At 48.0% G+C, this 26,478-nt stretch overlaps 1 protein-coding gene across 2 annotated transcripts in view; it reads left to right on the top strand.

The window, feature by feature from the left end:
* The first annotated feature begins 1,920 nt into the window (after positions 1–1,920).
* SLC25A48 (solute carrier family 25 member 48) overlaps positions 1,921–26,478 on the top strand; it is a 53,559-nt gene continuing 29,001 nt past the window's right edge. For both annotated transcript variants that reach the window (XM_033181154.1, XM_033181153.1), the window contains exons 1-4: positions 1,921–2,297; positions 9,780–9,823; positions 15,848–15,919; positions 17,972–18,230. In XM_033181154.1, coding sequence (XP_033037045.1) covers positions 2,252–2,297; positions 9,780–9,823; positions 15,848–15,919; positions 17,972–18,230 — 421 coding nt within the window. In that variant the 5' untranslated portion in view covers positions 1,921–2,251. The remainder of the gene's footprint in view (positions 2,298–9,779; positions 9,824–15,847; positions 15,920–17,971; positions 18,231–26,478) is intronic.

Here is a 26,478-nt window from a genome sequence, read left to right as displayed (position 1 = left end):
AACAATGGACTCTCTCTCCAGTGCTCTTACAGCCACCTCTGTGTAGCATCTCAGACGGACTGTCTCCTCTCAAACAGAGACTTTCCCAAAAGCAAGGCACCAGCACAGACTGGTGCTCAGGAAATTTCTGTGGCCTGAAAGGGTCAATAAGAAATGAGGAGTGGGCCACTAGTTTACAAATGCTATCAGCATAGCCCATTTGCATGTCCCACTACAGAGGAAAGTGCTCTGAGAGGTCATCATCGGGGAAGGAACTGAGGGAGAAAGGAAATGGGGTTGCTTTCTGGCCCTAGTCACACAGGGAGTGGCTTTCTCTGTGAAGTTTCTTTCTCTGTGTCATGGCCAGTAGCTGCCCTGCCCTCTCCCGAGTGTAGAATGCAAATGTGAATGGCAGCACACTGCAAGTAGTGCTCTGAAGTGCAAAGGCCAGGAAGAAGGGAAGGCCTGGATCCCGGCCACAGAGCCAGCATTCGGCCTGGGCTCATAGCCCTGCAGTCTGGGATTCTCCAGGCCAGGGTCCTTCCTGCACTTCCTGGGTGATGCGCCCCATGGGCAGGTTTGTGGCACGTATTTGGGAAGGGAGTGCAGTAATTCATTTTGGAAAGTGACCCACTCCTTCTGCTCTGCTCCAACTCATTAGCAGTTCAAGCAGCAGCTTTCTGGGCCTGGGAGGCCATCCTGGGGCTGCCAGGGACACTGCCTGCCAACTTAAGACCTCCTCAATTGGTGCTGACACAGGACTGAGGGGATGACAATCTGCCTGGCACCCCTTAGGTGGTCTTCCAAAGGAGTAGGTTTTGAGAATTGGCAGGCTTTCCACTTGCGGATGCATTCCAACGGTGAACTCACTAAACGGCCACTCTTCAGAGACCTACATTTCTCATAGTGGCCCTAAGCATATATCCCGGGCAAGGCAGGGCACAGCTTGGGGTTGATGCTGATGGTAACCCTGAAGCCTCAAGACTGACTGGGTCACCATGTGCAGCAGGAAGCTGAGGTGCGGGGATGGGGTATGATGGTTCCACTCCTCCCTGGAACTTTGCAAAACTTCCCCAGCCAGGCCGGCAACTCCATCCCGGGCTGTCCTCTCCAGACACAGGTCCACTCTCTGTGTGCCGGGGCAGGGGAGGGAGCAATGCTGCAGGAAGCTCCCTTCACCTCCAAGTCCCCACTTCTCAGCGGACAGGCCTTTGTAGGATCAAGCTTCGGTGGTCAGGCTGTCTTGCTTTGGAAGAAGGAGATCTGGCTGACTGTCACTGCATATTAACCTGGATGACGTGACATGGATATGTCCAGGGGGACAACAGCAGGCCCAGCAGAGGCCCCTTCCTCCTGACCATGCCCTCCACCATTCTTGTCAACGCTGGGGTGTCTTGGCTGAGACCCACAGCTGAGTCCCTGCTGGAAACTAGCGGAATGCTGGGTGGCTTTGCGTCTTCTTAGGAGGGGAGGAAAGAAACTCTCGTTGAAACAAAAGCCTCTCCACACAGCAGGCCACTTCTCCAGTGAGCATGGGCCTCTGGCCTGGGGCCTGGCTGAATGTAGGGTCTGACTACAGAGAGGGAGTTTGAGGTAGAGAGCACCACCTCTCTGCCTTCTGTTGGCCCAGGGCGGACAGTGTAGGCTGAGCCAGGGCCAGGCAGGGAGCTGGGCCCCTAGAGAGCTGTAGCTGAAAGTTAGACATGACCCTGAACCACCAGGTGCTTGCTCTAGGTACGGGGCACTGAGTGGGACATGTCTGGGGAACAAAAAGGCATCACTGCCCAGAGCTGGGATGGGAGAGAGTCCACCGCTGATTGGAATCAGCATTGTCAGCACAGCACAGGGAGCTAGGAGCAACGCCACCAAATGCCATCTCTGGATGGGCGGCTGGCACTTTTACTTCAAAGGCGCCGAGGCTCTTAAGTTGGCAAGGAAGGGACCCAGAGAAGGGAGAACTAAGAATTTCACTTGATGATCCTGGCCTTTTTGGGTCTGGGATGAGCCGCGCGGAGCGCACCCTTAACCACCCAGAGTGCTGTACCTTTAAGGTCCACAGGGGGCGTGATGTCAGCCGCCCTCCGGCACTTGGTGAGGTGAGCGAGGCAGCCCGCGCAGCGGGTGACTCGGGGGCTGGGTTTGGAGAAGGACCTGCGGCGTGCTGGAGACTCCGACTCTTGTCTTGCGGCGCGCTAGCGCCCACGGGCCATGCCCCACTGACCCTAAGTGAGCACTGCCCCGGCTCCAGGAGGGCGAGACCGGAGCACTGGCCATGGGAAGCCTCCAGCTGGAAGACTTTGCGGCGGGCTGGATCGGAGGTGAGTGTGCTTACCCGCGACCCCCAGTCAGAGAGAGCGAGCCTGGTGGAATTTGCCGCAGTACTCTGAGGAAACTTTGCGACTCGGTGCGCTCCCATCCGGCTCCCCGTTGCGCGCGCAGCCTGCTTTGGGGAGTGCCCGGCCCTGAGATCCCCCTGGTGGTCTTTCAGTTGCCAGGGCTAAATTCTGAGAGCTTCACAGCGATTTGGGCTGAGCTTCTGCTTTGCTCATTAAGTTAGGAACCGTGGGACTTGATGCAGTAATGATTAAACAGCTGGTCAAAGCCCACAGCCAATGGAGGTTCCTAGCGGCGCACACACCCTTCAGTGACCTGGTGCACACCTGAATTCCGGACGTGACTCGCGGGAACTTATGTATGAGCGTGGCGCTTGGCTGCTGACCGCGGGGCGCAGGGTCGTGGGGAGCCAGGCTGCGAGATCAGGCGGGCCCTAGAGGACGTCCCGACTGGAAGGAGCAGAGCTCTCACAGCAGGGAGCGGAGCGCCGGCTGCAGGTGCTCCTTGTCAGGCTGCAAGGAGCACTTAACTGCCTTCAGCCGCCGCCAGCCGTCAGCCATAGCCTACCTCCAGGGCACCTTCTCCGGGCACTCTTAGGTCTGCTGGTCCCTTCACCACAGCTCCCGGAGCCACTTTTTTACTGGGCCTGGGATAGGTTGCCTGGGCGAGAGTTGCATTCATTTCCTTGCTTCTCCATTTTTCTTTCCAATAGGTCTATCCCTCTTTTCTCAGCTATTAGGAAAGGGGGAAGTTTGAGGGACTTTGCTAATTGTAAAAAAATAAAGTAAAATAAAATAAAAAGTCTTTCTTTTGACCCATCTAAAAGGGTTATTCTAAAAGGGATGTTGGCAAATGTAGCCCCTCACCAAAGGGGGAAAAAAGATAATAAGATGAAAAGAAAAACAAACCAGATTGGATCCTAACTCCTCCCCTCCCACCTAGCAGGAGACCACACCTCCCTACTCCCACCGGCGGCTGCAGGGCCCTGCTTCACACCTTCCGGAGCAGAGGTGGCTCCTTTCACATTGAGTAAGTCTATTGGCACAGATGTCCTTGGGTGGGGCTGAGACCCGCCTCTCCTAACTGTCCCAGCCAGAGGGCTGTGGTCCCCTGGGCATATCCAGGCCCTTTTTGACTGGACATTATTCCACCATTCAGCGGGGCAGGCAGAGAAAGGAGACACTTCTGTGGGCTGCCCCTTAAATAAGCAGACCACCTTCAGTAGGGATGCAAATGGCTTGGTTTGAGAAATGTCCTGGAAGGTAGGGCTGAGTCAGAGTAGTTCCAAGACTCTGATACCCCTTCCCACCCCCAAACGTGATAACACGCAAACCCTCCTCAACTCACAGCAAGTAGGGGATTTTTGTGCTTTATTCTGGTATTGTCCTTACTTTGGTGATGTTATTGAAAGTAATGGCAAAAATCGCAATTCCTTTTGCACCAAACTAATAACATGCCTTTTTTAAGGCTTCCATAAAATGATAATAAGTGTTTGCTATACTTGAATACTTACTAGCTAGGTGCCAGGTATTGTTTAAGTGCTATGTGTTTTCTTTTAAAACAATTTTATCAAGGTTTATTGTACATATTATAAAATTCACCCATTTCAAATATACAATTCAATGCCTTTTAGTAATTTTACAGTGGTGCAACCATCACCATAAATTTGTTTTAGAACATTTTCATCCCCCAGTAAGATCCCTCATTTGAAATTGAATGCTGTTCCTTCTCCTTAATCTCCTTGCTGTAAATTTGCCTTTCCTGGATATGTTATGTCAATTGAATCTTGCAATATGTGATCTCTTGTGTCAGTTTATGTATAATTCTTTAATTATTATAACAACCTCAAAGAGGCAGGTACCGTTGCATCCTTATTTTACAGATGAGGAAATTGAGATACAGAGAAATTCGTTGACTTACCTAAGACCATGCATCTAGCATTGGCACTAAGATTCCAACCCAGGCTGCCTGGCACCAGAATCTGCCATCTTAATTTCATCTTAACTCTTTCCCAACAAACTTACATAACAAAATGTTGCCCTTTTTTTGATATTACCCCCCCCCACATACACATTTTGTTTGAGATTTTACTGGTTTGTGAAGTGCCAAGGTCTGGAAACCACTGACCTCATAATCCCAATTTTAAATCTCAAATCCCCTGCTTTCAAATGGGTGGCAGGGAGATGTTGACTCCAGGCTGGATCTAAGCCTGCTCTGAGCTGAAGGATGTGTGCACTCATCGTGGAGGAAGCCATGGAGCCTGAGGACCAGCGCTCCTCCCCCCACTACTGGGAAGGGTCAATTACTGCTGTCACCTCTCTGCCTCTGCCCAGTTTAGTAGGTAGGAGGGCATGAGAGGGGACAGGTGGTTTTGGATCCAGGGATTCGTTGTTCTGGGATTAGCTGGTTTCTTTGTCCCTAAAAATATCTAATAGTCCAGGAGCCCTTAGCTACCTTACCTGGTTAAATCACCTCTACTAATGCAGATATTTCCTTCTTCATCAGTGTGCTTGGGAATTTGTCTTTGAAGAACAGTTTCCCTTTCAATTTCAGTCACCAACTGCTACAACAAGGCTGATATGGTTTGGCTGTTTCCCCACCCAAATCTCATCTTGAATTGTAGCTCCCATAATTCCATCTGTCACGGGACGGACCCCTGTGGGAGGTAATTGAATCATTGGTACAGGCTTTCCCATGCTGTTCTCATGGTAGTGGACAAGTCTCATGCAACTTTGGAACTGGGTAACAGGCAGATGTTGGAACAGTTTGAAGGGCTCAGAAGAAGACAGAAAAATGTGGAAAAGTTTGGAACTTCCTAGAGACTTGTTGAATGGTTTTGACCAAAATGCTGATAGTGACATGGACAATGAAGTCCTAGTTGAGATGGTCTCAGATGGAGATGAGGAACTTGTTGGGAACTAGAATAAAGGTGACTCTTGCTATGTTTTTGCAAAGAGACTGGTGGCATTTTGCCCCTGCCTTAGAGATCTGTGGAACTTTGAACTTGAGAGAGATGATTTAGGGTATCTGGTGGAAGAAATTACTAAGCAGCAAAGCATTCAAGAGGTGATTTCTAAAAGCATTCAGTTTTATGTATTCACAAAGATATGGTTTGGAATTGGAACTTATGTTTAAAAGGGAAGCAGATCATAAAAGCTTGGAAAATTTGTAGCCTAATTATGCAATAGAAAATAAGAACCCATTTTCTGGGGAGAAATTCAAGCCTGCTGCAGAAATTTGCGTAAATAACAAGGAAATAAATGTTAATCACCAAGACAGTGGGGTGAATATCTCCAGGGCATGTCAGAGACCTTGGCGACAGGCCCTCCCATCACAGACCCAGAGGCCTAGGAGGAAAAAATTGTTTCCTGGGCTGGGCCCAGGGCCCCCCTGCTCTGTGCAACCTAGGGACTTGGTGCTCTGTGTCCCAGCCACTCCAGCCATGGCTAAAAGGAGCCAAGGTACAGCTTGGGCTGTGGCTTTAGAGGATGCAAGCCCCAAGCCTTGGCAGCTTACACATGGTGTTGAACCTGCATGTGGATAGAAGTCAAGAATTGAGCTTTTGGAACCTTCATCTAGATTTCAGAGGATGTGTGAAAATGCCTTGATGTCTAGGCAGAAGTTTGCTGCAGTTTGCTGCAGGGGTGGGGCCCTTACGGAGAACCTCTGCTAGAGCAGTGTGTATGGGAAATGTGGGGTGGGAGCCCCACACAGAGTCCCCACTGGGGCAATGCCTAGTAGAGCTGTGAGAAGACAGCCACAATCCTCCAGACCCCAGAATGGTAGATCCACTGACAGCTTGCACCATGCACCTGGAAAAGCCGCAGACACTCATTGCCAGCCTCATGGGCATTATAATTTTTATAAAATTATTTTTTAAAAAAGAAACCCCATTTCCTTTCTCCCTCAGTTCCTTCCCCGGTGGTACCTCTTGGGGCACTTTCTTCTGCAGCAGGGCGTGCAGATCAGCTATGTTGATAGCATTTGCTAACTCATGGGTGACACTCATGCCAGCAGCTAGGAGGAAGGCTGTACCCTGCAAAACCACAGGATGGAGCTGCCCAAGACCATGGGAACTCACCTCTTGCATTAGCATGACCTGGATATGAAACATGGAGACAAAGAAGATCATTTCAGAGCTTTAAGATTTCGGTGCCCCACTGGATTCTGGACTTGCATGGAGCCTGTAGCCCCTTTGTTTTGGCCAATTTTTCCCATTTGGAATAGGTGTATTTACCCAATGCCTGTACTCCCATTGTTTCTAGGAAGTAACTAACTTGCTTTTGATTTTACAGGCTTTGGACTGTAGACTTTTGAGTTAATGCTGAAATGAGTTAAGACTTTGGGGGGCCATTGAGAAAGCATGATTGGTTTTGAAATGTGAGGACATGAGATTTGGGAGGGGCCAGGAGTGGAATAATGTAGTTTGGCTGTGTCCTCACCCAAATCTCATCTTGAATTGTAGCTCCCATAATGTGTCATGGAAGAGACCCATGTGTCATGGGAAAGACCCAGTGGGAGGTAATTGAATCATGGGGACGAGTTTTCCTTTGCTGTTCTTAGGGTAGTGAATGAGTCTCATGAGAGCTGATGGCTTTATAAAGGGGTGTTCCCCAAGCTCTCTTTTTGCCTGCTGCCATGTAAGACATGACCTGCTCCTCCTTCACCTTCCACCATGATTGTGTGGCCTCCCCAGCCATGTAGAGCTGTAAGTTGATTAAACCTCTTTCCTTTATAAATTACCCAGGCTTGTGTATGTCTTTGATAGCAGCATGAGAACAAACTAATACAAAGGGCTTCTTAATCTAAGTGGCCTTGGGGCAGCCTTGGTTCTCTTCAAATTGTACAAGTCTTGTGAGTGTGTGTGTGTGTAGGTATTTTTTCTGTGAAAAGATACAGTGTATCATCACTTTTCTAAATGGGTCTTCTTTTTAAAAAATTCTATGGTGACATTACTCACATTTGAGCATCCTGTAGGTGTCAGGCTCTCTGCTAGGTATTTTATATGCATTACTGAATTTCATTCTTACCATGGGAGCAGGAGATAGGTGCTGTTATTATTCTCACTCTATGCATGCTAAAAGTGAGACATAGAGAAATTAAGTAACCTGCAGGTAACTGAAAGTTTTCAGGTCTTTTCTTTACACATATCCTGCCCCACTTTTTGAGCTGAAATTCATATAACAGAAAATTAACCATTTGAAAGTGTATAATTCAGTGGCATTTATTACATTCACAACACTGTGCAGCCATCACGTCTATCTAGTTCCAAAACATTTTTCTCTTGACCAAAGAAGATGCTGTACCCTTCAAGAATCACTCCCATTTCCACCTCTTCCCAGTCCTGGCAACCACTAATTTACTTTCTGTCTTTATGGATTTACCTATTCTGGATAATTCATATAGGTAGAGTCATACAATACCTTGCCTTTTATGTCTGGCCTTTAACATTTAGCATAATGTTTTGGAGGTGCATCTATGCCATAACATGCATCAGTAGTTTGTTTCTTTTTATTGCCAAACAGTATTCCTCTGTATAAATATCCCACATTTTCTTTATTCATACACCAGTTGATGGGCAATTGGATTATTTCCACCTTTTGGCTATTGTGAACAATGTTGCCATGATGTGTGTGTACTTGTACTTGTCTGAATATCTGTTTTCTGTTATTGGGTGTATATGTAGGAATTGAATTGTTGGGTTAGGTTGTAGCTCTATGTTTAGCTTTTTTGAGGAATTACCAAACTGTTTCCACCATGGCTGCACCATTTTGCATCTCTACAAGCGATGTACAAGAGTTCCTGTTTCTCTACATCTTTGCCAACAGTTCTTTTCCACTTTTTTTCAATTATAGCTATCCTAGTGTGTGTGAAGAGGACTCTCATTTTGGTTTTCATTTGCATTTCCAAATGACTACAGATGTTGAGCCTCTGTTCATGTGTCTGTTGGTCATCTGTGTATCATCTTTGGAGAAATGTGTGTGCAAGTCTTTTGCCCATTAAAATTATTCAGTTGTAAGAGTTATTTCTATATATGGACACTAAATTCTTATCAAATATGTTATTTCCACACATTTTCTCCCATTCTGTAGGATGTCTTCACTTTTGTGTGCAAAAGTTTTCAATTTTTTTTTTTTTTTTTAAGGTGGAGTCTCGCTCTATCGCCCAGGCTGGAGTGCAGTGGCCGGATCTCGGCTCACTGCAAGGTCTGCCTCCAGGGTTTTACGCCATTCTCCTGCCTCAGCCTCCCGAGTAGCTGGGACTACAGGCGCCCGCCACCTCACCCGGCTAGTTTTTTGTATTTTTTAGTAGAGACGGGGTTTCACCGTGTTAGCCAGGATGGTCCCGATCTCCTGACCTCGTGATCCGCCCGTCTCGACCTCCCAAAGTGCTGGGATTACAGGCTTGAGCCACCGTGCCTGGCCAAGTTTTCAATTTTTATGAATGTTATTATTTCTTGTGTTGTGTAGGGGAGTTAGAGATAACCTCTGACCCCCTGTTTAGCTCCTACTGGTCTCTTCACCTGAATATAAAAACAAAATTGACACCAGGCTGGTTAACAAGAGAAAAATAATACAGATTTTATTAGTTTTTCACGACATAGGGATCTTCCCAAGAGAGTGAAGTCGGGAGAAGTGGCCAACACAAGATCTTTTCATACTTTTTAAACAAAGAATGATCAATGTGAGAAGAAATGACAGGACAAAGAAAATCTGGCTAGGGTGGTGGAATTTTGCTAGAGGAGTCACTAGAAGTATGGGTGGGGGGCTACAAAACAGGTGGAATATAAGGATTGCTTCATTAAGTATGAATTCAGGGCCACTGCAGCCTTCAATTCCAAATCCCGGCTAATAAGAGCTATTTTCTTACCCTGGTATGGGGAGGGTACCCCTCCCAGAGGAATCTATTGCTTGCTGCATGCAGGAAGAGGCAGGTCAGTTCACTCTTTCAGAAATTATGACTTCTCAATGTTTTCAACTTGAAATAATCAATGTACCCATCTGCTATATTGTGGTGTGGCATGTCCTTCACTCCTTTGGTTGGTCGTACACTTGCTATCATATCTAAGAGTCCATTGCAAATCACAGGTCAAGATTTTTTTCTGTGTTTTAGTTTAAGAATCTTATAGCTTTGCTCTCCCATTTAGATCTTTGATCTATTTTGAGTTAATTTTGTGTGTGGTATGAGGCAGGGTGTCTATCTCCACTCTTTCACTCTTTTGCCTGTGAATATCCACTTGCTCCAGTCCCTTTGCCTCCCTTTTATGGAGTGATTACTTGTTGTACTCTATTTTCTCTGCCTTCTTTGGTGCATGGGCCAGTGCCTAAAACATTGGAACCCACCCACTCCCCCTACCCCAGCAACTGACCATTGACTAACTGAGTGCCTGTTTTGTCCCAAGAGCTGACTGGTGCAAGCCAGGAGTCCAAGGGCTGAGTTACCAGGCATTCTTTTTTGATCCACAGGTGCAGCCAGTGTCATCGTCGGCCACCCTCTGGACACGGTCAAGGTACAGTAGCCATGTTTCCCATTACCTCTTAAAAAGAGGCATGGAGCTGACCTGCCTATGGGACTATGCCTGCTGTTTCTGATCTCCCAGAGAATCTTCTGCCCAGGGCAGACACTCTGTTGCCAGCCCAGGGGGAGTGGGGTGCCAGGAGATCTGGTTTAGACTTGAAACACTCAGAGGTCCAGGTAGAACTTGAGAACTAGATTGGAGATGGGAACCCATCATTACCTGATGAAGCACATAGGTGTGAGGATTCTGGAGCTGGTGGGGCCTTCCTAGCATTGGGATTATCCAAGCCCCTTGTTCTGGGATGTTCCCTAGAAAGGGGAAGGGGCTCATCTCAGATCATACAACAAGTTAAAAACTGAGGTGTGAGATGCTGCAAAGGAGCAATCTTTCACCCCATCCCCACCCCTGCACCAGTCCCCAGTGGTAAGCAGAACTTAGACCTATGCTCTGGGAATGGAGCCGTAATTGTGCCTCCTCACTGCTGACTGGCTTCCAGATCCGTTTCTAAAGCTCTGCCTGGATTGTGCACAGAGAGGAGCCTCACAGGCCCTTTTCAAATGGCTGCTGCAATGTCCTTTCTTCCCATCTTGCTCCCTGTATGAAAATGGACCCTCTCCTAGGTCAGGGTCCATGTTCACCCTCTTCTTGATGGGAAGATCAGTCTACCTGTTTTAAATATTTGAAGAAACACTTTAAGTAAGTAGTAAAAGGGGGGCGTTTAGGCTCCCCAGGGGATGTCCCAATGCAGGGGGATGGCAGGCAGGACCCAGTGCTGGGAGATGGGCACACAAAGTGGTGAGTGAAGAAGGCTTAGTCAACACTCCTGGAATAGTATAATCTTCCCATTTTATACAGGAGGAGAGTAAAGTGCAGAGTTCAGGATCCTGCCCCAGATCTCAGAGCAGGGCATTGTAGTGCTGGATTCAAAGCTCCAAAGTAAACTTTACTTCCAGGCTGACCTAGGCTTTGAGGACTTAGGAGTGAGGGAGGCAGGTAAGGAGACAGATATTTTTAGGACACTGATGGATAATAATTAGGGAACACAACAGATACACAAAGCATTTATGGACAGTGGTAGGTGCTGGGGGACACACAAGGTGATGGCAAAGACAGTGACAAGAGCCTTCTCTATTTTGAAGAGTCAGGGATGGCCTCTCTGCCAGGGAGGCAGCTAAGATGAGACTCAAATGTTACAAAGAGCCAGACATGCAGAACTGGGGTCAGAGTGCTATTCACAGAGGGACAAGCTAGTGCAAAGGCCCAAGGGTGGGAACAGGCTGCGATGTACATTCTCCAGGAAAATAAAGAAGGCCAATGTGTGTATGGTGCACATAGTGAGCTGAGCAAGTGGTGTGGTGCAGGTGCTGGGGGAGGCCCAGCAGAGTGTGCTAGGGGCCTTGCTGCCTGCCTCCTGCCAGCCCTGCACACCCAGGCCCTGGATCCCAGAGCTAGGTTTTCTAGTCAGGGCTTGGCTGCCTCTAGACCAGGAGTCCCCAACTCCCATGCCGTACCAGTACCAGTCTGTGGCCTGTTAGGAACTGGGCCGCACAGCAGGAGGTGAGCAGTAGGCAAGGGAGCATTACTGCCTGAGCTCTGCCTCCTGTCAGATCAGTGGCAGCGTTAGATTCTCAGAGGAGCACAAACCCTGTTATGAACTGCGCATGTGAGGGATCTAGGTTGCCTGCTCTTTATGAGAATCTAGTGCCTGATGATCTGATGATTTCACCTCGAAACCATCACCCCACCCTGGTCTGTGGAAAAATTGTCTTCCACAAAACTGGTCCCTGGTGCCAAAAAGGTTTGGGACCACTCCGGTGGGACTGGACTGCAATGGACAGGCTTTGGGGTGGGGGGTGTCTGCCTCCTTCTCATGAACATCCCACTGGGGTTCTTGTTTTGCTTCAGCATGCTCTGCACCATTCCAGGCTGCCCCCTCACTACCCAGTCCAGTCTGGGGCATGCATGTTGGCCCAGGACAGTCAGGGCATGGCCTGTTCTGCCATATCAGGGGCAGGCCAGGCAGTGACTCAACTCTAAGCACTGAGGCTGCAGCCACCTCACCTCCTGACACTGAGGACTCATCCTCTTCTCCTTGGGTTTTCAGCTGTGGGGTGTTGAGAGCTTCCAATGGGAGGGACACCATGAACTGGAGTAGCATGAGATTCATGGCACCCCTAACATGAAGCTCATAGTTTTCAGCTAAATATTGCATGAAGGGCCATGATCTTCAAGATGTATCCACTGCATTCACAGAATCCAGGGCCCCCATTCTCTATAAGGACCAAAGAAAGCGTCAGAGACCTGAGAAAACAGTATATAAGAAGAAAAGTACACAATAAAAATTAATGCTGCACTAAATATTTACAAAATATAACCTCATGTTAAATAGTCAAATGCAACTCAGCTTTCTTGGAGGTCTATGTGGATGATATTAATATGGGATGTACATTAAATATATACAATTATACTTAATTTTATCTTTTGATACAATAGGAGCAGGTTTGCCAAAGTGAAAGAGTCCACATCTAAGCAAGTCTTAAAATTGATTCTGCATAACCAGGAGAGATGAGAAAGATAATGGCAAGACCATCCATTCTGTAGGCCCAAAATGAGGGCTCTGGACACCTCAGATTTGGAGATATTTTCCCTAATAACTAAAAGCACTGAAGCTGGGCTAGGGAACCAAACTCTCTTCTCTCTTGTCTTTCATAGGTGTTCATTGAGTACGTATTATATACCTAACACTATGTATAGGTCAGAGAACCCAACCCTCAGGGCAGTCACACCTGGTTAAGAGCTTGGACTGGACTTGTTTTGGCCTCAGTAGGCTACAGGTTGGTGGAAATAGCAGCCTCTGGGGTCCTGTGGAGTGAAAGGCCTTGGGGATGAACCAAACGAGGGGGCCAGGTTCCTGGGGAAACCATGTGAGTCAGCGTGATTGACTTAATGATGGTCCCCAGACATGCCTGTGTCCTCATCCGTGGAACCTGGGAATGTCATCTTACATGGCAAAAGAAAACTTTGCAGGTATGATTATGTTAAGGATCTTGAGATGGGAGGATGATCCTGGATTATCGGGGAGGTTCTTAAATGTAATTACAAGTGTCCTTATAAGAGGGAGGTGGAGGGAGATTTAGATTTCTTCCTACAGAAGAGGAAGAAAACAATGTGATAACAGAAGCAGGGTGAGAAGAGGAGCCATGATGCTGGGGCTCTGGGAAAGGGGGTGAACCCCAAAAGCTGGGGGAGACAAGAAAACAGATTCTCCTCAAGAGCCTCTCGAGGGAGTGCTGCCCTGCCAGCACCCTGATCTTAGCCCACTGAGACCCATTTCAGATTTCTGGTCTTAGAACTGTAATAGAATGCATTCATGCTGTTTTAAGCCGTGAAGTTTGGGGTAATTTGTTACAGCAGCAACAGGAAACTAATGTAAGGAGTCAATTGTGTTCATCTGTAAGATGGGGCCAGTATCAGTGCCTTAGAGCATCTGTGGGATTTAATGAGGTCAGTTTTATATTCAGTTGTGTTCATCTGTAAGATGGGACCAGTATCCATGCCTTAGAGCATCTGTGGGATTTAATGAGGTCAGTTTCATATGATTGTCAGTATGCAGTTGGTACAATTAAATGCCTTCTCCTGCTATCACTGGGGGCCCTAGAGACTTGGGCTTTGCTGCTGGCCTCAGTGCCAGCCTACCCGAGTGCTCAGCATGCCTGACAGACCTTTGTTCCATGGCTTTGAAATTATTCCATGATCTAGGTTTGGCTCTCAGGTTGAGTTCCTTCATGTATTATTGGCTTGAGTGACTCAACCTCTCAATTTTCTTAGCAGGAACTTGATTACTTGTTGCAGCGGGTGGGTGGTAGTCAAACATTCTGTGGATTCACTTTCCAGGGACAGCCCTGGGAGAGTGTTGGACCTCATGACAGCCTTAGGTGGGACACAGAGAGAGACCTGCACCCCTCCAACACCTCCTAAGTTACCACCTGGCCCAAGTCATTGTCCTGGTTGTGGACATCCCACTCCGAGATAGGCCTCTGTGGTTCTGCTCAACAAGAAGACCTTGAAGGCCCAGTTCTCATCTTGCTGCATCTTCCAGGGAGTCTCCCCCACCCAATTTAAAGTTACCTTTTCCTTCTTATCACCCAGCTCTTCTTATCCTTGGTTTATTTTCCTCTATAGTACTTGTCTTCATCTAAAATATATATTTACTTGGGAATTACTTTTTATTGACCATCTTTTCTGACTCCACCAGATTGTAAGTTCCATGAGGGCAGACTCTGGTTTCTTTACTGCTGAATTCCCTGAGATTGGAATAGTGCCTCCAATAGAATAGGCCCCGAACAAATATTGGTTGAGTGAGTCAGTAAACACACTTTTCTGATTATGAAAGTAACACTTATGAACAGGGTGTGTACTATTTCCTATATTTTCCTATGGCTACATATGTTTGTAAAACTATTTAAAGGGGTGCTTCTCAAACTCTTGGCCATGTTATTAGCCATGGTCATAAACTCAGGGGAGGAGCAGGGTGAGAGCAAAGGTGGGTCCAGTGAAGCTTTAGCCTTACATGTGACATTAATTTGTTGTTGTTGTTGTTTTTGAGAAAATTTATTTCCATGTCAGTTGTATACTTTACATTAGTTTTAAACTACATAAACTAAAAATAATGAAAGTAACATCTGCTGATTGTAGGAAAGTTGGAAAATGCAGAAAAGGCCCATGCAGGAAAACATCGCCTGTGATCTTCAACTCTGAGATCACCGTTTTAACTACATGTACCCTTCCAGGGCCTCCTCCACTTGTCTACAGAGCTGAGCTCAGGTGGTTTGTGTGAAAAGCTAGCCTGCTTTTCTGAGTCTCAGCCTCTCACTGCAAACTGGGCCGCATAGAATCTTCTCTTTGGTGGTCTCATGGCACCTTCATGCACAGGCATGACATGCTGTGCATGCTGACAAAGTGTTTTGATGGAGAATTATAGGCTGCACATCTTAAAATAAGTGGAGCCCTCTAAGGATAGGGCAGGGGTACTCTTGAGTGGACTTACTCAGACCCTCTGGGCCTGTCAGCTGCTGCCCCTGGTCACCAAAGCCAGCCTCCATTAGAGGCCACCACACCTTAGCCATATAGTCCTTGTTCAGTCAGTGCAAAAGGACTGCTGTGCCAGGGCTATGTCCAGCTCTGGAGATGAAAGGAAAGTAACACAGGTGGTCCTACCCTAGTTGGGCGACCCAACATAAACCCTATGTAATCAAACACATAGGGCCACTTGACATTTCGACTCAGACCTAAAAGATGAGGAGGAGCTGGAGGAAGAGCCTTCCAGAAGTGGGGAACAGTAGGGGCAGCTGGATGGAGACAGGAAAGAATTGCTGCTGCAGGGTCTGGGAACATGCAGCTCATGCAGGGCCCGGGGAGAGGAGATGGCACATGGGGTGAGAGACAGGTGCCTCCCAGTCTCAGGGAGAGTGCGGAATTTATCCTACATTTGATGGGAGGCCACTGGAGGCTTCATTGACCTTTGAAAATGATCAGTCTGCCTGTTGTATAAAGAGAAATGGAGGAAGTGAGGGAGAAGCAGGAGACCAGGGAGGGCTTCAGGCCATGTTTCTGGTGAGGATGAGGGGTGAGGCCTAGGGTGGTGGTTCTAGGGATAAGAAGAGCAGGTCTCCCTCAGGGATATTTTGGAGGGGGCAGCGACAGACAGCAGATAGGGCAGAGTCCCAGTTTAGTTTTTATACTCAAGAGGCGGGGATCATACAATCATTCAGCACAACTAGCTGGCCTTTGCCTTTCTTTCAGCAAAGCAGGCTTCTTTGCAATGAGTGAGTCTGAATGGGGCATTGGAGGGAGGCAGTGCAAGCCAGAAACAGAGCACCAGCCTGGCCTGGACTGCAACCCAGATCCTTTGCTGGCGGGGGTCACTATGAGCAGGGCCTTTCCCTCCGGGCATCTTTGGAGTACTGGGCTATGAGTGATCTCTGAGCCGATCCATGCCCTTGCCTCTCTCCGCAGACTCGCCTGCAGGCCGGCGTCGGCTACGGAAACACCCTCAGCTGCATTCGCATGGTGTACAGGAGGGAGAGCGTAAGTTCCCCTTGGACGGGTGGAGTGATGCCTGCCTGGGACCCCACGGGCTAGGAACCAGGGCCACAGCCCCACACCGGCTTACAGGTGGGGACCTCTCATTCTGCTCTTCACACTCAGCTCGATTTTCCCTGCTTCATCTCACACCATACCTCAAATATTACGTGTTACCTAAACTCACCCCTGCCACCTACCACAGCATAACTGAAGAAAAACTCCAGTTTTGTGTAATCACTATGGAGAAATCCTGAAGAATCTGGAGCCGCAGTGTGGAAAATTCCTGCAAAAACAAGGCGATCACTCAGTTTTTCACAAAGGAATGAGTGACTGGCAAACCGTGTGCTGATAGACCTCCCTTTCTCTGGCCTGGCAGCAGTCAGGCACGTCTGAGCCTAGACACCAGAGTTTACCTGTGCCCAGGTTGCTTGAGACCGTGTGACCTGAGGTGTTCCTTTTCCAGAGGGAAAACTGAACGATACTTTGTAGAAGATGCATCAGACTCCCTTCTTGAGAATTGGCATGTGCTCCAGAAAGACTTTCTGAGGCCCCTCTTTCTGGAATTTAGAATCAACTTTAAAATTTTTAATGAAATGACCTGATTTAAAGAAACCATCAGGTGGAACCCTGTCGCAGCCCTCTGACTTTTCTCTGAGTCACTGGAAATGTGGCCCCATTGTAGCCACTGTCTCCACCGGACTCCATCCTAACAAGTGCCCTGGGGCTCGGAAGCCTCCTGCAAACACCTAGAGTTTTCCCACAGATGAAGTGTGTCTTGCATCAGGGTGTTGTTGTAACTCCCTTGATCGGCTGCTTTACAATTGGGGCGAGCACTGCAAGCCTAGCACTTGGTGTTCCTGGGTGATGTGGTGGGAGTCCACAGTCCCCTGAAAGTGGCTGTTGATTCTCCTTTTGGCACACATTCCTGACTGTCTGCCAGCCTGCGAACCAGCTCCGGGGTTTTGGTGGGGACTGCGGGTGGTTTCTCTGAGGCATAGCAGCTCATGGCTAAGCCACATCCAAGTTATGTGAATGGTCTTGTGATAGAAGAACAGTATGAAGCAGGGTGTGTTCACGTGTGTGTGTGCATACATGTGTGTATATATGCACATGTGTGTGCATGTGCTGGTGTGTGTGAGGCACCCTGCCTCTGGCAGCCAGGGTACAGTGTGTGCAGCAAGGACTAGTGGGTTTGTGCACAGCCTGGAGTCTGCACAATAGCTTCCCAGTACTTTCTCACATTTGATTTGGCATGCATGTGCTGCCCTGACTCCTCCAAGGGCCTGTGGAATTTTCCGGTTTTCCTCAGCACATGTGTGGTATTCATCAAGAATGCCGTGTGGAAGGGACCGAACCCCAGCCTGCAGCACCCCCTCCTCAGCCTCCTGCAGCCCGTGTGTGCGCATCCTGCATCCTTGTGTAACCCCTTCAGCCACTTCTGTCAGGAGACACCCATGCTCGTGGGCACTCATCTACAGGCTGGCCCAGGCACCCCTCGGGGATCTGGGGAACCCCTGTCTTACATCACAGGCTTAGCAGGCTGCCTATGTTGTAACTGCCTGTCAATTTGTTCCGCACCTCACTTTCCCCAGACTATGAGCTCAGTGAGGGCAGAGGCCGTTTCTTTGTTATGGTTGCTCCCCAGGGCCTGGCCCCTGGCCAGTGCCTGGATAATGTTTTTGTTGTGGTGTATGAGGTGGGGGCGAGTGATGCTTGGCCAGCCCACTGCTCCTAAGGTCTCCTCAGGTTCCCCTGTGGCCACAGCCTGACTTTTTTCCAGCCCAAGATCACTGCCCCTCCCGGCACATGTGGGTTCCAGGCCAGGACACCACCCATAGGAAACAAAGCGGCTTGCAGAAGCCGGACTGTCCTCAGAGCAAGGATGCCGGCCCCTGAGCGGCCCCTGACCCTCTGCCTCCTGTCGCATCAACACCCTCTTCCCCTCTTTTCACTGACACTTGGGCAGAGGTGTCCGGTGGTGTTCCCTGCCATCCTGCAGGCCCTGCGACGGCAGCCCCCGGTCCTCACGCCTCTTCCTTCTGGGTTTCACTGCAGGTGTTTGGCTTCTTCAAGGGCATGTCCTTCCCTCTTGCCAGCATTGCCGTCTACAACTCCATGGTGTTTGGGGTCTTCAGTAACACGCAGCGGTTCCTCAGCCAGCACCGCTGCGGGGATCCCGAGGCCAGTCCTCCACGCACGCTCTCGGACCTGCTCCTGGCCAGCATCGTGGCTGGTGTGGTCTCTGTCGGGCTGGGAGGGCCCGTGGACCTCATCAAGATCCGGTTGCAGATGCAGACACAACCGTTTCGGGACGGTAAGAGGCCAGGGGAGCACAGGCTGGTGTCTGGGACCTGTGGCCCTTTCTTGGTTTGTGGGATCTGGGACGTGGTTGTTAAAATCCTTTTATTGAGCAAGGCATTTACCTTGTCACCTGCTCGTCCGTAATTACAGGCATACCTCAGAGACATGGGTTCGGTTCCAGACCACTGCAGTAAAGCAAGTATCACAGTAAAAGTCACATGAACTTTTTGATTTCCCAGTTCATTTAAAGTTATGTTTAGACTACAGTTTACATGTTAGACTACATATTATGTGTTACAGTGTACTTCATGTAACATGTAATATCTGAGGTGTGGTGTGAGATGAAGTAGGGATGTACATAACTTTACTGTAGTCTAAGTGTGCAATGGCATTACGTTTTAAATATATATATATATATACACTTTAATTTAAAAATACTTTAGTACTAAAAATTATTGACAATTATCTGAGTCTTCAGTGAGTTGTAATCTTTCTGTTGGTGGAGGGTCTTGCCTCGAAGTTGATGGCTGCTGACTGATCAGGGTTGTTGTTGCTGAAAGTTGAGGTGGGCTGTGGCAATTTCTTAAAATAAGACAACAATGAAGTTTGCCACATCCATTGACTTCCTTTCACAAAAGTTTCATCTATAGCATGAGATGCTGTTTGATGACATTTTACCCACAGTAGAACTTCTTTCAAAATTGGAGTCAATCCTCTCAAACCCTGCCGCTGCTTTATCAGCTAAGTTTATGGAATATTCTAAATCCTTTGTTGTCATTTCAACAACATTCACATTCACAGAATCTTCACCACTAGTAGACTTCATCTCAAGAAAAACTTTCTTTCTCATCCATAAGAAGTAACTATTCAACTGTTAAATACTATCATGAGGTTGCACCATTCAGCCCCATCTTCAGCCTCTACTTCTCATTCTAGTTCTCTTGCTTTTTCCACCACATCTGCAGTTCCTTCCTCCACGGAAGCCTTTAAGCTCTCAAAATTATCTGTGAGGGTTGGGGTCAACTTCTTGCAAACTCCTGTTAACATTGCTATCTTGACCTCCTCCCATGAACCCCAAATGCTCTTAAGAGCATCTAGAATGGTGAATTTTTTCCAAAAGGTTTTTCAATTTACTTGGTTCAAATACATCAGAAAAATCACTATCTATGGCAACTATAGTCTTAAGAAATATATTTCTTAAGTAATAAGACTTGGAAGTCAAAATCGCTCTTTGATTCATGGGCTGCAGAATAGATGCTGTGTTAGCAGGCCTGGAAACAACATTCATCTCCTTGTATATCTCCGCCAGAACTCTTAGTTATCAGATGCATTGTCAATGAGCAGTAATATTTTGAAAGGAATATTCTTTTCTGAGCAGTAGGTCTCAACAGCAGGCCTAAAATACTCAGGAAACCATACTGTAAACAGATGTGCTGTCATCCAGGCCTTGTTCCTTTTCTAGAACACGCAGAGCAGATTGATTATCATTCTTAAAGGCCCTAGGATTTTCAGAATGGTAAGTGAGCACTGGGTTCAACTTAAAGTCACTAGTTGCATTAGTCCCTAACAAGAGAGTCAGCCTGTCCTTTGAAACTTTGAGGCCAAGCATTGATGTCTCGTTTCTAGCTCTGAAAGTCCTGAAGTCATCTTTTTCCAGTAGAAGGCTATTTTGTCTACATTGAAAACGTGTTGCTGAATATAGTCATGTTCATCAATTCTGTTAGCTAGATCTTCTGGATAACTTGCTGTAGCCTCTACATCAGCACTCGTTGCTTCACCTTGCACTTCTATGTTATGGAGATGGCTTCTCTCCTTAAACCTCATGAACCAACCACTGCCAGCTTCAAACTTTTCTTCTGCAGCTTCCTCACCTCTCTCCACCTTCAGAGAATTGAGGAGAGTTAGGTCCTTGCTCTGGATTAGGCTTTGGCTTAAGGGAAAGTTGTGACTGATTTGATGTTCTATCCAGACTACTCAAACTTTTTTTTTTTTTTTTTGAGACAGAGTCTCACTCTATTGCCTGGGCTGGAGTGCAGTGGCCGGATCTCAGCTCACTGCAAGCTCCGCCTCCCGGGTTCACGCCATTCTCCTGCCTCAGCCTCCCGAGTAGCTGGGACTACAGGCGTCCGCCACCTCGCCCGGCTAGTTTTTTGTATTTTGTTTTAGTAGAGACAGGGTTTCACCGTGTTAGCCAGGATGGTCTCGATCTCCTGACCTCGTGATCCGCCCATCTCGGCCTCCCAAAGTGCTGGGATTACAGGCTTGAGCCACCGCGCCCGGCCTCAAACTTTCTTTATACCAGCAATAAGGATATTTCACTGTCTTATTATTTGTGTATTCATTGGAGTAGTGCTTTTAATTTTCTTCTAGCATTTTTCCTTTGCATTCACAACCTGGTTAACTCTTGGGCAAAAGAGGCTTAGCTCTTTTGACCTGTCTTAGCTTTCAACATGCCTTCCTCACTAAGTTTAATCATCTCTAGCTTTTGATTTAACGTGAGACACTATGAGTCTTCCTTTCACTTGAACACTTAGAGGCCATTGTAGGATTACAAATTGGCCTAATTTCAATATTGTTGTGTCTCAGGGAACGGGGCGGCCTGAAGAGAGGGAAAGAGATAGGGAATGGCTGGCTTGTTGGTGGAGCAGTTGGAATAGCCATGATTAAGCTGACTATGTTATATGGACGCAGCTTGTTGTGCCCCAAAACAAGGATGTTAGTGACATCAAAGATCACAGATCATCATAACAGATATAATGATTACAACAAGATTGAAAATATTGTGAGAATTATGAAAATGTGACACGGAGATATCAAGTGAGTACATGCTGTTAGAGAAATGGTGCCGACAGCCATGCTGGACTCAAGCTGGCCACAAACCTTCAATTTGTAAAAAATGAAATATCTGTGAAGTGAAATGAAGTGAAGTACAATAAAACAAGGTGTGGTTTTAATACAATTTAATCTGAAGCAGTAACTGTCGTTAAGTATTTTGTATGTGCCAGGTACTCGCTAGAAACTTTACATATGTTCTCTTAATTCATCTTGTAACAATTCTGTGAGGCAGTGCTGCTATCTCCATTTTACGGATGAGAAAACAGGCTCCCAGAGGTTAAAACAGTTACTCAAGAACACACGATTAGCCACTGGTGAGTGAGAGCCACCAGTGAGAGTAAGGCATGGGAGGTTTCTGCAGGGAAATATTGCAGTACCCATTGCAAAATGCTAAGGCCCCTTGTTCAAAAATTATGCCATATTTTACAATGGCAACAGCAAAGCATTAAGTCAAGCATGGTGCTTGGATGAACACACTGGTCTCATCCCCACGAAGCTAGCCCCAGCTGAGTTGGGACTCCTATGCATGTATGTCTCATCCAAAAGCCCAGAGTCCCGACCTCACCTGGCCCACATGCCAGGAAGTGCAGCAGGCAAGGCCTTGCTCCTGACCATCCATCTCCTGCCCTTACCTGCCCTTGCCTGTCCTTCAGCCCTTGCCTTTCCTGTTAGAGTTTCACTTCTTGCTGTGCGATGTAGCCATTTCTGCACCACAAACCTTATCTCTCATTCCTCCTCACTGGGAAAGAGTTTTCTGCATCTTTCCTGGCAGAGGCTTTCCCAAAGGAGGGTAGAAAGAACAGGAAGGCACTTGCTGTGCAGAGCAGAGAGAGTGCCGGCTCTGGAGGAAGGATAGGCTTGCAGTGGTAGGAGACGTATTTCAGTACCTTGAGGTACTTTGATTCTCAGCTCTACCACTCAGTTCCCTGTCTCCTCAGGTTAGACCTGAGCCTCACGCTCCTTTTCCGTGTAATGGAAATGCTGGGCCCATAGTCCTTTCCTGTGTAATGGAAGAACTGGACCCAGAGTCCTTTCCTGTCACCTCAGACATCTGATGGGGCTGACAGTCTCCAGCTTGATCTTGGCCCTTGTGGAGAAGACTCCTTTCCCTGGCAACCTTCTAAGTAGTCCCTGTGTGACCTCTCTGCCCAGGGAGGCTGGGTTTCAGCATGTATCACAGCCAGAGCCCCAGCAGCTTGCTCAGGAGCATCCCAGCCTAGCATCCCCAGCCCCAGCCCCGGAGCTGCCCAGGACAGGGTCTGCACATTCTCTAAGCATGGTGCTGCTGCTCCTTGCTGGGGCGCATGGAGGGCCTGAGGCCTGGCTGCCCCAATGCTGTGTGTCACATGCCCCAAGGCCAGTGGCCACTGCAGCACGTGGGGAGATGCAGGAAAACAAATGGGGCCATCAGGGAGACACAGGACCGGCAGATCTTCACCTTCATCTTCAGCATATTGAGTCATGTCTTGGTACAATTCAATTTGACACAAGGGTAGCACCTCTGAGGAATGTTTGACCTTTACTGATCTGTCCCATCCCAGAGGCATAAGCAAAGAGGTAGAGGAATGAAGGCTGTCATGAGCAGGCTGAGAACCCAGGCATCCAGGCCCCATGCTGGCTGTTTGCTCTATCCTGACTGCCTCAGAAAAGCTTACCTTAGGGGAAAGGAAATTGCCATACATCTTAAAACTGTTTGGGGTTCAGGGGTTGGAAAATGCTCAGCAATGAGGCTCTTTGACTGCTGGGAGCAGCCCTGCCTCCTTTACCACCTGGCACCTTGTCCCTGGAAGGGGAGGAAATGGGGGTAGGTTTGTGAGTGTCTGTTTGCAAGTATCTGTTGTGGGCCCTCAGCCAGCTTAGACACCAAGAGAGGTGTTTCCCAAGAAATACTTCCCTTAAGAAAGTCTGGGACATTTGAAGGTTTCTTGACAACATCTTGTTCTATCCTCTGTCCTGCCCACCTCCACCCCAGCTTTCCCTGTACAGTGTGCTAGAATGGTGTCATACCAGGCCCTGAGTGATAGGGGATCCTGAGGCCAGGCTAGAAGCATTGGGAGACTAGAGGAAGAATGGGAGGCAGTCAAGGGAGTGGCTGAACCCAAGCATGGCCTCCAAACAGGGTGCACAGCTCCTGGCCAGTGTTCGGGAGCTGAGCAGCCACCATTAGCAGCTGCCAATGTGACATGCTCACTGTGTGCCAGACACCACGTAAGGTACTGTCCACCCATCACCTTCTTTAATACCCACCATAACAGCATGAGGCAGATATGACTGCCATCTCTGTTCACTTATCTGCAAGACAATAGTTATACACCTACTGGGTGCCAGGTGCAGGGCTATGTGCTGAGAATGCAGTGGTAAACAAAAGACTGCATCCTGTCTCTGTTACAGTGCCGTATCCAGCTGAGAACCAGAGAGGAACTGGGTCCCTACAAACCATGATGGTAGGGAAATAGAATGGGATCTCAGGCTGGGGTCAAGGAGGGCTTGGGAGCAGGGTGGGAGAAGGGCTGGGAGGAGAGCCTGGAGGTACGGCTGTGTACCTGCCCAGGTAGTGCTAAGGGCCACTCGGGCCTGCCTTGTCTAGGCGTGGAAGCCTGGGACATGGCCTCCCTGGGGCCCTCCAGATCTCCCATCCGGGAAGTCAAGATCCTTAAAGGGCCCTGTCTTTTGGGTAAGGCTCTGAGTAGTGAGAACACAGGGACCCTGTGGAGCCATGGGAGGTGCTGACATGTCTCAGGATAGGTAAGATTCCCTGAGCCTCCTGTATGGCAATCTGCCCATGGCCTGTGGCCTCAGGTTGTTTATTCATCTGTGGTGCCAGAAGGAAACCGGTTCTCTTAAATAAACCCCCGAGGCAGCAACAGAAAATGAACATGGGTTTGTTCTGTTCTTCCCTGTGTGCCAGGAGACCTGCCTTTTGGGAACATGGAGAAGGCTTTTAGTAAGAGGCATGGGAGGTTTCTGTGGGCAAATATTTCTCAACCCTGCAAAGCTTTGAGTCCTTAGAGCCAGGGCTCATGGGCTTAGCACAAAGAGCAAAGCCAAAGACAAAGATGGTTCACCGAGTGAGTGGAGGGAGAGTAAAAGCCGAGATTGGAGGACCCACCTCTGCCGTGTCCCTGCAAGTTTCTGTGATCTGGGCTGAATAAGAATGGTCTTGGCAGTAGTAGCTAAGTAGCCCATGTTTACTGAACTCTAATTGTGTGCCAAGCACTATGCTAGGAGCTTGGCATGTGTTTAATATTTACGACAACCCAATTCCTGAAGATTTACTATGGGGAGACTGAGGCACAGAGAGGTTTCATACCCTGAGGTCCCTCCCTTAGTGGGAGGTGGAGGAGGTCTGATTCAGAGCCACTGTTGCCATCTCTGCTTTTGCCCCAGAATTTGTAGAAGCTGAGGTTATGACAATGTTGATAACATTGGGCCACCTGGGCCTTTGCAAAAAATTGTCATGCACACAAATAGCTTCAAACTTTAGGGAGAAGTAGGCTGGGAGCATGTCTCCAAAATGACATTGTCCAAGTAATGGGCACAGCTTGTGGGTTCCAAGGGATGGGTGTGAATTCTGTGGCACTGGGCTGCCCCCTCTGATCTCCCTTGCCCTCAGTTGCTTGGGGGAAGAACTTTGGTGACAGCAGGTGTTGGACAGGATTAACTACTGGGGAAGGGAGGGGAGGCTGACAAAGAGTCACCAGGCAGTGTTTTCTGCCAGGAATCCCTCCAGAAAATGAGAAGAAATGTAGTTTTCTTTCAGTTGCTCCTCAGGAACCCTCTAGGCTAGAGATAGAAAACTCAGAGACTCATCAGGACAGGGAGCTAACATACATATAACCTCCTATATTCTCTTGCTGCTAATAAAGACATGCCTGAGACTGGGCAATTCATAAATAAAAGAGGTTTAATTGGCTCACAGTTCCACATGGCTGGGGAGGCCTCACAAACATGGCGGAAGGTGAAGGGGGAGCAAAGTCACGTCTTACGTGGCAGCACGCAAGAGAGCATGTGCCAGGGAACTCCTCTTTATAAAACCATCAGATCTCTTGAGATTTATTCACTGTCATGAGAACAGCATGGGAAAGACCCCACCACCATGATTCAATTATTTCCTACCAGGTCCCTCCCATGACACATGGGAATTATGGGAACTACAATTCAAGGTGAGATTTGGGTAGAGACACAACCAAATCTTATCACCTCCCTCAGCCTTGCAGTAAATACAGAGTTTGTTTGACACAAGGCCAGCCACACCACGTAGGAGACAGAGTTATTCCTCAAATCAATCTCATAGGAGGCTTATAGGTTAGGGCTTTTTTCAAAGGCAGTTTTGTGGGAAGGGATGGAGATGGCTAGGCAATGGGTGCTTGCTGCTGATTGACTGGCATGCAATCATAGAGGTGTGGGAAATGGTCCTCCTATGCATGTTGTTGCTTCTAGGTGGGGCCACGGGAGCAGGGTTGGTGGGTCCAGGAGCAGGGCTGGTGAGTTGGTGCCACTGGTGTCAGACATGCAAAAAGCCTGAAAAGATATCTCAAAGGGCTAATCGTGGGTTTCACAATGCTGATTGTTCCTGCAGTGATGTTATTGGCAGGAGTAATTGGGGAAGTTGCATATCTGTGACCTCCAAAGTGATGACTGGCAATCCTTTATGTCTATACCTTAGCAGAATTCAGGCTCCTTTCCTCCCTCTAGCCTGTTGACCTCTCATTACTTTTAGGGAAGGGCGATTATCATTTAAAGTATAAACTGAATGTCTGGCAAAGTTAGCTCAGCCTAAGCCAAGAAATAATCAAGGCAGCTTGAAGGATAAAGTCAAAAGGGGGGTTGGCTAGATTAGGTTGCCCCCACTGCCATAATTTTCTCACTGATCTAAGTTTTGCAGAAGTAGTTTCATAAGTGAGAAGAGGTATCTGGGGAAGTGAATCCTCTCCCATTTTTCTTGAGAACACAGCTCTCCTAACCTATGTTTCATTTTTCCTCTTTTGATTGAAACCTGGACACAGAACATATTTTATCTTCTGCCTCAGTCTGCTATTAGAAAAGCATAGTTCAAGCCTAATGTGACAGCTTCAGTGTCTGAGAGACAGCTGGGAGTAGTGGGGACTGTGGCAAGCTGGGCCCACATCCTGTCCAAGGGAATGGCCACAACCCCACTTTGAATGTTGCCCTGTGGCCTGATGTGCTTCAATCCTCTGATTTTTAAGAGAAGGCAAATAGGTAGATTTTTACGTGAGATATTTTGGTTGGAATGATCATGTAATTCAATGAAAAACAGAGAGCTATATAACCCAAAGTTGTGTGAATTGCATAGAATGAGGCTGGGGATGGCTGCAGTCCTGTGGTCTGTGCCCTGGGTCAGGCCCAATCCATGTGTTGACTCTGCTCATGTGGGCATTGCTAGGCAGCCTTGGGCAGGGCTTGTG

Source organism: Trachypithecus francoisi, unplaced genomic scaffold (assembly GCF_009764315.1).
Source record: "Trachypithecus francoisi isolate TF-2019V2 unplaced genomic scaffold, Tfra_2.0 Lachesis_group2, whole genome shotgun sequence".
In the NCBI taxonomy this organism is placed as follows: Eukaryota; Metazoa; Chordata; class Mammalia; order Primates; family Cercopithecidae; genus Trachypithecus; species Trachypithecus francoisi.
Note: the sequence above shows the minus strand (reverse complement) of the source record. Positions and strands in the feature narration are given on the sequence as shown.